The 12,490-nt window shown below is 32.8% G+C and overlaps 1 protein-coding gene across 1 annotated transcript in view; it reads right to left on the bottom strand.

Moving 5' to 3' along the window:
- Window positions 1-3,802: 3,802 nt before the first annotated feature.
- The window catches only part of Cep126 (centrosomal protein 126), a 71,407-nt gene continuing 62,719 nt past the window's right edge, over window positions 3,803-12,490 (bottom strand). Inside the window, exons 10-11 of the mRNA XM_026392493.2 lie at window positions 8,608-8,672; window positions 3,803-3,871 (exon numbers count right to left, since the gene is read on the bottom strand). Coding sequence (XP_026248278.2) covers window positions 3,809-3,871; window positions 8,608-8,672 — 128 coding nt within the window. The 3' untranslated portion in view covers window positions 3,803-3,808. The remainder of the gene's footprint in view (window positions 3,872-8,607; window positions 8,673-12,490) is intronic.

Raw genomic sequence — 12,490 nt, 5'->3', positions numbered from 1 at the left:
TGAATAATCTGGAGTCTAATGTTCATGGGGGATGGTGACAGCAGCAAAAACGCATCTGCTTAAGAAGAATTGAGCATGTGTGGAACTTCCCCTTTCTTCTGCCTTTGGTTTCAGCCAGGCCCCATGCCTATGCAATGGCACCACTCCTGTTCAGGTGAGTCTTCACTCAGTTCACTGACCCACATGCCTGTTATCTCTGGAAACATCTTCATAGACATACCCAGAACTGTGATTTGCTAATTTTTTAGGTGTTCCTCAATCTAGTCAGGTTGATGACTAAGAATAACATCACAGGAAGGAAGGGCCTATCTCCCACTTTTAAAGAGTATGTTAACTAGGATTTAAGTTAGGCTTTTTCAACAGGATTTAAAATAACAGTAGCTAAATAAATTAGACATTTATGTTTTGTTCACATAAAAGTTGACTGTTATGTAATGCTGTCATGGGCCCAGGTTTCTCTCAGTTTGCTTTCCATGAAATTTAACAATGAGCTGTGTCTGCATGCTACAGTGATACACATTGAAGTCTGCATTCCAGCTAGCATAGAGAAGGAAGAGACAAAAAGAGGAAAAGGAGTGTTTACCCCTTCTCTTTAGAGGCACAGTTTCAAACTTAGTCATATAGCCATCGTTAGTCGCAGGAGAGCTGGGTAACACTGTTTTTATCCTGGTGGCTACATATCTGTAAAACAGATTTTATTACTAAGGAAAAAAGGGGAAACCGAAAAAAATGGGGCCAGCACAACTAGCAATCTCTGTCCCTCAATATCCCTTTGATTTTATATCCCTGTGGTAGGCAGAATAATGACCCCCTCACCCCCAGAACCTGTGAATATGTTAGGTTACTTGGCAAAAGGGAATATAGGTTGCCGATGAAATTAAGTTTGCTAATCAGTTGATACTAAGACAGATACCGAGATATCCAGAGGGGCCCAATGTAATTAGAAAAGGGGGACAGGAATGTAGCTCAGTATAACCACCACTAAACACATACACACACCCAGAAGGAGGAAGCAGGGAGGTCAAGAGATGTGATATGTGGTTTTCATCTTAGATTTGAAGATAGAGGAAGAGAGTCATAAATCAAAAGAATGTGGGTGACCTCTAATAAAAGTTAGAAAAGACAAGGAAGTGGATTCTCCCCCTAGAGCTTCCAGAAAGTAGCATATGGCTATATACACTTTGATTTTAGTCCAGGGAAACCAGTGTCAGACTTCTAACCTTCAGAATTATAATACATTTGTATGTGTGTTATTTATTTTTTACTTTTGTTTGTTTTTGTAGTGCTGGGGATAGAACCCAGGGCCTTGTGCATGATAGGCAAGTAATGTACCTTTGAGCTATATCTTAGTCCTCATGTATGTTTTAAAAGCAAATAAATTTGTGGCCATAAGACACTAACAACAGAATTTTTACTGGAAATGGAGTGCTGCTGTAAATCAATACCTAAGAATGAGAAAGTGACTTTGGAATTGGGCTGTGGGCAGAAGCTAGAAGAATTTTAAGTAGCTTGGTGCCAAAAACCTAGGTTGATTTGAACAGACTATTAGTAGAAATATGAATGTTAAGGATGCTGCTGGTAAAGCTCAAGAGGAAAGGAGAAACATGTTATTGGAAACTAGAGAAAAGGGGATATTTGTTATAAAGTGGCAGAAAATGTAGGGGAATTGTGTTTTGCAATTATGTGGAAAGCAAAACTAAGAACAATGAAACTGGACATTAACTGTGGATATTTGTGGATATTTCCAAACAAAATGTGTCTTATAATAAAATGCCATAGGAAAGAGCTAGATTGAGAGAGAGAAAAAGATAAAGAAAAGGGAAGTATGACTTGATGATTGCAGGATTGCAAATGATGCTAAAATTGAGATTCACTGTCAGGATAGAAAAAACTATGGATGAGGTTGTAAAACATTTTATTAATACCACAGAAAGAACAAAAGGTCAGAATATTTAGTCACAAAAAGGCTATAAAGAGATTAAGTATATGACTCAGATGTCCTCAATTATCTCTTCAGAAGCTGAAAATAGGGGAGTGACTATTTAAGAGAAACCTCTTGTCTAAGAGCAAATTCTCTGACAACCAGGGGAGACCCCATAAGGTTCATGAGAATTTTATATAAGCAGAAACTTTCAGCCTGGAATGAAAAGGAAAATATGAAATGAAATGAAAAAGAGAATATGAAATAAAAAATGCTGTGCAAATGCAAAATTCTACAGGCAAGTAACAGGCTGATAAAACCACTCCTTTACAAACATGTGTTACCTTTTATAAAAAAGAATGGAGAGATCCAGAGGGGAGAGTCCTGAAAGGGAGGATTATTTCTGGACTTTGAAACTTAATGGATTTGTGTGGGTGTATTTTGAATTTTGAGGGGGGAAGAGTGATTCCTTTTTTTTCCCATCCATTATACCTCTTTTTGAGGGGTAGAAAGTGGAATTTTGAATGACTGAATATTTTCTCCTTCATTTGTTATTTTGACCTGCCATTATGTTCCCTATTTTAATTCCTAAGAACATACAAGTGAATGACAGTGTCTGTGTTCCAGGAGCTCTTGCGTTAGGAGAACAGGTGATATGTATGCAAATAAGGTCAGTTCAGGGTACAAGAATAAAATTTGTATAGAAGAGGTGGTAGATAGGATTATTAGGGCAAAATGGAGAAAGTTCAACCTGAACAGTATGAATAAAAATTTACTGGGTAGATTAAGTAGGGCACAAGGGGAAGTCAGTTCAAGCTGAGAGTATAGCATATGTGTAGGCAGAGACGTATGAAATAGTAGGTTTTATTTGGGGACCTATAGGTGGTTTGGTAAAACTGGTATGGTGGGAAAGATGTTAAAAAAGTATGGAAAACTTGGAATATAAAGAGTCTTAGATATCATGCTAAGGAATGAAAATTCTTCCATTAGTGGGAGGGGAGACTTTTAAGATGGAATTGATATGATTAATTCTCACTCTGGACATTTCATTCTCACTTTAGATATGTTATCAGAAAAGTAAAAAAATTAGTTTGATATAATTCAGATGAGAACCTGAAGTAAAAATAGTTGAGGGAAAATAAAACGATGGAGGGATTATTATATCATACAAATTTTGGCTGTTTCATATTTAAAAAGAGCAAACTTCTAATATAAATTGTGTTTCCTAAATAGAAATTCTGTATTTGGAAAAAATATACTGACTAGGAAATTCAAGTTAGTTGGTTGGAATTGCAATTTATTTTTCATGTTTACCATTTGATCCCTCTGAGATTTTAAAAGTATGGTCAAATTTTAAAGACTAATTACCCCTAGAAAAGATGATAATATCAATTGCTGAACATGCAGAGTTGATAAAACACCTATTTGTAACATCTTCAAAGTATAGAGATCCTGTAATGTCTTAAACAAATAGCTATATTATTTATGTAAGATGTTATCAATCGTAGACTTTTTATACCACCATACAAATTTAATAGAATTTATTAGGAATTTCAGAAAACAAAGCTTCATAACTACAACTAATGCATAATTGGAATAACAAAATAGCCTCTTTTTTATTTTTAAATAGAATTAATTTATATCCAGTAGCATGCTTGTTGAAAACAATGAAATATTTCCATTCATTAAAAATGTATTCATCAATAAAATACATAATAAAGTATAATTTATAGCATAAACGTAAACTGATCAATTTATCTCCATTACCTATATTATACTTCATTTTTATGATTATAGTGTTTTGAATCATTAATAAATGCAGAAATATATATTTACAGGATATTCTCAAAAATAATGATTTCATTAAATAGTTACTGTCACACTTCATCAATATTTTCTTTGCAATCTGGATCCAACATCAGGAGATGGTCGAGGTCTTGGCAGGCTGTTCTGTAACAAAGTTTCAGAATATTCCTTTACTAAAGTATTCACCTTTGACAAGTAAATCTCTTTATAGATTACAGATTTTAATAAGACTACGGTCATAATTCAAATTCTAAATGCCATTTACACATCATTTGCAATAAAACAGAGTAATTACATAAGGCATCATATTAATTATAATAATCCATGATCTTCATACTTTGCTACTGGTAACATTTATTTAAGAAGTGCTTAATATAATCTGCTGTGAAAATGGTTAAAGTTTGGGGCTGGGGATGTGGCTCAAGCGATAATGCCCTTGCCTGGCATGCGCGGGGCGCTGAATTTGATCCTCAGCACCACATAAAAATAAAATAAAGATATTGTGTCCACTGAAAACTAAAAAATAAATATTAAAAAATTTTCTCTCTCTCTTTAAAAAAAAAAGAAATAAAATGGTCAAAGTTTAACAATTGTATTTTCTACAGGAAGCAAGTGCTATACCACTGAGTATACTTGCAGCCTTCCTTAAACTTAGAAGATTTTCATTAACACATAACATTTATACATATTTAAGAGACATTGTGTGTTATTTCAATATATGTTGCAATGTAATGATCAATACAAGGTGATATTTCCATCTTCTTATTATTACTTTGTTTTTGGAACCTTCCAGTTCTTCTATTGTTCATAAAGTATGTTATTGTGAACATGATAAATTCTTAAACCAGTACACTGTCACATTTGGAAAGAACTGAATATATTTGAGGTATATTTAGTGAATATGATTAGAAATACTTAAAGACTTTGGGTAATGGAGAATGAGAAGCCTGGTTAGACAAATATTTATGTCTGGGAAATTTGATGGAAGATGATATCATTAATTGAAATAAGGATTATATAAAAAAAAACTAGAACAGATTTTGTGGGAAAGAGAGACAAGTTTAATTCCTGGCTCTGTTACTGAACATCTCTGGGACCTTGGGAAAACTACCTGATGTCTGTAGCTCATTTGATTCAGAATAAGGGGGAAACAATGTAGCATAGCACTTTTCAATGGTAGAAACCCAGTAAGTTAAGTTTCCTTTACTCTAATTATATCTCAACAATATCCACTTGCCACTAAATAGTATTGATCTATTAAACACTAGCACTCATTAAAGAATTTTGGAGTTGGGTGCAGTGGCTCATACTTTTAATCCCAGCAACCTAGGAGGCTGAGGAAAGAGGACTGAAAATTTGAGGCCAGAGTCAGCAATTTAATGAAGCCCTGCCTCAGAATAAAAAATAAAAAATACTGGGAGAGCACTCCTGGATTTAATCCCTAGTACTTGAAAAAAAATGATATTTTATATGGAGTATAAACTCTGCTTCAGACTATTAGAAAAAAATATTCCAACTTCAAGTAAATCACTGCATTTTACTGAAATCTAAAGAAAGGAGATAATTTATCTATTCATAAAAATCATAAAAAGTCAACCAATATTTTCTAAATATTTCATATATGCTTGTTTCTATAAAGCATTTAGGGAAGTGGAAAACAATTTAGGCTTCAAGAACACAGTTCCAAAGAAGATTATTCACTTAGAAAAGCAACTAATAAAAATGCCTGTGTAGTTTAAATACAAGATTTGAGATGCTGTATTGATAAGTTCAGAGGAGTGAGAGAGGATCATAAACTAGAATGATTATGGAAGGTCTCATGAGGGAAGTGACATATGTTTGTTCTTAGATAAGTTGAATTTGCAAAGGTGAGAAAACAAATCTAAAATACTAAAGTGCAGTTAGAAATTGGGCATAAACATATGTAAATCATGAGAAAAACATAGAGACACAACAGGATATTGCAAACGTGATGGACAAAATATTAAACGTGCCCGGCTGTAATGGAAGATTCATAGTGTAGTGAGAAGGACAAGGAAAAGAAGGGGGAACTACAAATGTTGTTAGAATTATTCCAATTTTTACAAGAAAAAGTTATGCTTTCACTTTAATACTTTCACTAAAATACTCACATATGTAACTACTTAAATTTCACTCAAGTGCTATCAGGAATTTTACTTTTTTGGGGGGTGATTTAAACAAGTAAGGTGATCAGAATAATGTCAATAATACTACCAAACACCTATTTAGCATGTTCTATGTTACCGGCACTGTTTTCTCTGTGGGGTAGCTGCTATTACTATTAGAATGATTATGAGTATCATTGAACGGGAGAAGGTGGGTTGCAATTATTATTATTCCAATATCTCAGACTTGCATTTGCTCTAAGCAATGGTAGGGTATGCTACAGGAGATACTGAGGAGATTCTCCCATTAAAAATATTTTCCTAACCTAAGTGTTAGTGTCTGATATTCTACAATTAGAAATTTGTTGTTATTATTTCCATTTATTGTTTTAAAAATTATTTAAATATTTAAAAATGATTTTTAGAATGATAATTTAAAAATTTATCCTAAATACTGTGTCACGAATGACAGTTCATTTCTTTCCCTAAGAGAAGAAACCCAAAATCAATACTACTTAGAACTATAGAGGAGGGGGGAAGAAACTAAAGAATGATAAAATGGGAGAGATAGGCCTCTACCCATGAAATAAGTGTGCATATGTTGGGGTGATGGTGAATATCCTGGGTTTGATCATGGATTAGAAAAATAAAATGGCCACAGAGGAGATTTTATTCAAATAACTGGGATATTTTGAATCTGGAATGTATCAGATAATACTATTGTAATCAACATTAGATTTCTTGGGTATAATAACAATATTGTGGTTTTGTAGGAGAATGTCTTTTTACTTAACAGAACATGTATGCCAAAGTATTTAGAGGGGAAGTATCATTATGTCTGCAGTCTACTTTTAGAAGTCATAAAAATGTATCTTTCTGTGTGTATATTCTACTTATTTATCCATCCATCCATCCATTTTATAAAGCAAGTATGGAAAAATGTCAATAATTTGGTGAATCTAGGTGAAGAGTAAAGTTAAATTAAAATAAGGAAAAGGGAAGACAAGAATAAAATATCCAAATCCCCAAGCAAGATATGACAAACCAAGCAAATTTGGTGTAGCTGTTTAAACAGGTAGTTAACCATTCTTTAGTTTTGTATAATTTTCCCTGAAAATAAATTGTTAATGCTGTTGTTAAAATGAAGGAGAGAAAAATATTTGTCAATAAAGACTGAAGAAAGTTAGTGATTATCAATTGTCATGAAGACTGAAAAAGATGTAAGATAAAAATGATTTTGGGCTGGGGTTGTAGCTCAGTGGTAGAATGCTCACCTCGCATGTGGAAGGCACTGGGTTGGATCCTCAGCACCATATAAAAATAAAATGAAGGTATTGTGTCCATCTACAACTAAAAAAATTAAAAGAGTGATTTCAAGTCTACCAGTGTTCCCCAATGCACAACATTAACTTTTCAGTTATTACATATTTTAGCAATATAATAACAAAGTGAATTAAAATGTATAACAGGGTAATTTTCTGATTAGACAACTTTCTCTCCCTATTGAAGAGTATCTTACTATTCATACTCTGTGGTTAGTACACGGCTTTCAAGTTGAGTTGAAGTGCACAAAAGAGTGATCTCAGTCATTAAAGTGAAATAAGAATCATTATCATAAATAATAACTGTGTCAGAACTGATTAAAAAATGTCCCAAATCTCAGGCACATAAAAATTACCATCATAAACATCACCAAATTGCTGGATATGAAAAATTTAGAGAAAAACTAAGATAGTATGTAAAAAGTAGCCATGGGAAAAAACAATCTATCAGAAGTTAAAGTGACTATTGACAAGAGAGTTATGTCCAAAAATCACAACTCAAAAATGCCAAAAGCCACTTTGAAAAATTACATTCTTAGAGGTAAATGATAAGTTTCAAGAGGGCAGAGATAGCTTCTTTCTTACTATCATTCACTATCATAGCCAGAGCACAACAACACTCTAAAACATGGATAAGAAATATTTAACTTTACTTGCATAATCTTATTTTTCCTGTTAAGATTTCAGAACTGAAGGGGTGTGATGAAGAGTAATTAGATAAGCATCCAATTAATTCTCTAACGAACATTATTTTAATGAATACCTAAATTGAGAATTGTGAAAGTACAAATAATATCTTAGTTTGAGGACACCCTTTGTATAGAACTTAATGTCTCCCAATTACTTCTAGCTAGACATACTTTCCTTCTTCGGTTTCTTAAATTTGTAGTTTTGTATCATAGTTATTTGTATATATATAAATATATGTCTTTCCCCGTTTGACTGGAAATTCTTGAATGTAGGGACTATTTTTTATTTACATATTTTTCTTTACCAGAGTCTAGTGCCAAGGTAAAAAAAAAAAAAGATTCAAGATAGTAATGTTTAGTTTTGAACTCTGAGGACATGGAAGGGATATGGGCCAGGACACAGATCATTACTAAGGTAATCTTAGTAATTTTTCAATTAGGTTACACAACTAACTAAAATTACTTGATGATTGGTGCACTAATGCTTGTTTCTGATCTCATGACTGATAAAATACTCTGTATATAAAAATACTTACATTTTGATTTTCAAAATGAAAGAATATTTGCTTGATTGTAATGAAACATGATAAAAAGAGTTGGTTGGGAGAGTAAAGCTCTAAAAATCAGTATCAAGAAAAACTGATACTAGCAAAGGATTCTTACCTTTATTGATGGGCACATGAAAATCATGACATTTCCTAAAATAAGAAAAAAAAAAAAAGAAAGCTTCTTCAAATACTTACCAGAAGTGGTATTATTTGTAGAGTGTTTTTGATGGATGGATTTTGGCAAATGGTTTCTTGCATATCTGAAAAATTATACCATAACACAAAAATAATTTGTTTACATATACTGATAGAAAAGAATGACTAGAATCAAATATTATGAAAAAGAATCAAATATTACATTCCCAAATGTCAAAATGTTCAAAATTGAGTAAGACTTTTCTTTCCTGTTGACCCTCAATCTTTATTGAGATATTATGTCTTCTTTCTTTTTTTAAACCAAAACAGGAGTTTCATCCTTGGAAACTTTTTTTTTTCCTCAGGAAAAAATATATGTTTATTTAGCTATTGAAGCACAAAAATTTGAGTAATTTTATCAATTCTGGTTTTTTCAATCTTTAGGCTTTGGTAAATACACTAGGAAGAATCTGGGTAAAAGAAAACAATTTATGTAGAATCTTTTATGTGAAGCATTTAAATATAGGAGTACCTAATAGAAATAAAACCTCCAAGTTATTGACTTGAGTTTTTTATTCTTTATCTGCATAATTTTACATCTTAAAGGGATAGCCTTAGTTCTGTGTTTCTTTTGTGTTTTAGTTTTCTGCTTTCTATATCATTTTAAAATTGTTTTAATTTTGAAGTTAACATGCAGAGTATATAAAACATATGCATATTTTAATTAATAATAATAAAGTTAATGTCTGTGTAACTACCTTGAATTTATCATTACTTTAGATAACTTCCTTGGGCTGGGGTTGTGGCTTAGCAGTAGAGAGCTCACCTAGCACGTGCAAGGCCCTGGGTTCGATCCTTAGCACCACATAAAAATAAATAAAGGTATTGTGTTCAACTATAACTAAAAAATAAAAAAAAAATTTAAAGGAAACTTCCTGGAGCTCTCTGCCCCCATACTACTCTATACTGAGTTTCTTGCTTTGTTGTTTTAGCACGTGTATGCATCCCCCAAACAACAATTTACTTTTAACTATTTTTGTAATGGATTTCTTCTTTTTTTTTTTACTCAAAATTATATATTTTAAGATTCACCAGGATGATGTGTGTAGCTATAATTTGTATATCTTTCTTGCTGAATAATATTTCTATCATAAATATACTTTAATTTTTTTTATTTTTGAATTTTATAAATAATGATCTCCACATTCTTATTCATATATCTCCTGACAGGCATGTGCAGGATTTTCTCTAGAGCATACACATCTAGAAGTGAAATTGCTGGGCTGTAAGGTATGTTCATGTTTAACTTAGATGGTGACAAAACTTCCTAAAAGGATTGCACCAGTTTACCCTCCCACAGTATTACATGAGAGCTGCTATTGCTGCACATCTCTCCCAATACATAGGATTCTCAGTTTTTTAACCTTCAGTCTTTTTGATGAATATGTATCTAGAATGCATCGTTTTAATTTGCATTTCTCTATTAATAGTGAAATTGAGCATTAAAATCAATGTTTATTGTTATTTGCATTTCCTTTGTTGTGAAGTTCCCAATCAAAATCTTTTTTGGTTCCATTTTTCTACTGGGTCTGTAAACAAGTCAGGATGGCGTCTGGCATTTTGCCAGAGGGAGTGGTTTGTGAAGTAACGCCAGCGAGCCATTAAGTGTGAAGATTCCTTATTGGTTGACTGCTGTATCTAGTTTATGTTAATTAAGATAAGCTGTGTGGAATGTATATATACCCCTCCTGTCCTACAATAAATGGCTCCCACTCCTGCTGTATCAATGTACACAAGTTGCTCGTCACCCCCTGGTTATTTTGCCCAGCCAGCCGGGCTACGGCACTGGGTTGTCTTTTTTTCCTCATTAACTTATAGGCATTCTTCACATAGTTTAAATGAGTCCTTTATTCTCTGTTATATTTTCTATCACTTTGTGGCTTTTTCATTCTTTTAATTGTATTTTGATATGAGGTTTGTGATTTTAATATAGTCAGATTTATTTTTTTCTTTTATAGATTATATTTCTTGTGCTTAAGAAATCCTTCCTTATATTGAGGTTAGAAATATTTTCTTATCTCTTAAAAACTTTATTTTCTTTTATATTTAATATTTAATTACCTGGAACTGATTTTTATGTCTAGTACACATTTAATTTCTTGCTGTTTAGTGTTATTACACACAATGTTTTTGAAAATAATCCCAGAATTTCTTCATATCTTTTCTGGCAATATGATATCTGGAATTCAAAAGCAGATTTTTACCTTAAGTGAGGGGGACTGTATCTAAATCCAATTTCCTTTGCAATTAGTAGTTCTTCTTTCCAACAAAAAAGGATGTAACTTTTAACATTGGGATTCTAATTGTATGTTCTCAGTCATAGGGTATTTTTGCCATCCAGGGGACATTTGGTAATGTCTGGAGACACTTGGTTGTCATGACTGGGAGGTGCTATGGCATGTAATGGGTAGAGACCAGATAAGCTGCTAAACACTTTATAATGCATAAGATACCCCCTACAATAAAGAATTATCCATTCCTTAGGCTGGGGATGTAACTCAGTGATAAAGTGTTTGCCTAGCATGTATGAGGCCCTAGGTTTGATTCCCAGCACCATTAAAAAACAACCAGAATTACTGAATCCAAAATGTCAATGGTGCGTAGGTAAAGAGGTCCTGATAAAAACATATACTCACAAATATTTTTTATTCTTGTTCACATGTAAATATTTTGTAATTTTTATTATGTATATATATTTTTTGAGAATAAAAAAAATGTGTTTCTTGCCAGGAGTGGTGCTACATGCCTATAATCTTAGCAACTAGGGAGGCTGAGGCACGAGGGCAAGTTTGAGGCCAACCTCAGCAACTTAGCAAGAGCCTTTTTGAAAATAAGAAATAAAAAGGACTGGGAAATAGCTCCATGGTAAAGCATCCTGGATTCAATCTCCAGTACTGGGGGAAAAATGTTTCTTAATGGTAATCTTTTTGTTATTAATGGTTCACTTTTGTTATTAGATTTTATCTAAATTGTATTGCAGCCAGGATATAGCTTGCCTGACTCTAATCCTTTGAATCATATATGATTTATATTATAAATATTCTGTGTGTGCTTATGAAAAATGTGTCTTTCTGATCAAATTTGTTAATTATGTTCAATTCTTTCACATCTATTGTACTTTTTCTATTTGTTCTATTCAAGTACTGACAATGATAGGTTAAAATTTACTACCATTGTAAATATTTCATTTGTTTTTTGGTGCTGGGGATTGAACCCAGAACTTCATGCTTGCTAAATATGCATGGTAAATACATACTCCAACACCAAGCTATACCTCCAGCCTTAAAACATATTTGAGGCTACATTCTTTTTTTATTAAATTATTTATTTATTCTAATTTGTTATACATGATGGCAGAATGCAATTCATTTCATATTACACATATAGAGCACAATTTTTCAAGTCAAGATTGTACACAAAGTACTTTCACACCATTCGTGTCTTCATACATATACTTAGGGTAAGGATGTCTAACTTATTCCACCATCATTCCTACCTCCTTATTCCCTTCTCTCCCCTCCCTCCCCTTTGCTCTATCTATATAGAGTGCCTCCATTCCTCCCTTGCTCCCTGCCCCATCACCATTATGAGTCAGCATCCTCATATCAAAGAAAACATTTGGCCATTGGCTTTTTGGGATTGGCTTGCTTCACTTAGCATTATATGCTCCAACTTCATCCATTTACCTGCAAATGCCATGATTTTATTCTCTTTTAATGCTGAGTAATATTCCATTGTGTATGTATACCAAAGTTTCCCTATCCATTCATTTACTGGAGGGCATCGAGGTTGGTTCTATAATTTAGATATTGTGAATTGTGCTGCTGAGGCTATATTCTTAAATTCATATAAAACATATCATGTATTTCTCCTGTATTAAAAC

The sequence above is a fragment of the Urocitellus parryii genome, chromosome 4, assembly GCF_045843805.1.
Source record: "Urocitellus parryii isolate mUroPar1 chromosome 4, mUroPar1.hap1, whole genome shotgun sequence".
NCBI lineage: Eukaryota > Metazoa > Chordata > Mammalia > Rodentia > Sciuridae > Urocitellus > Urocitellus parryii.
This window is presented reverse-complemented; position numbering and strand designations above follow the sequence as displayed.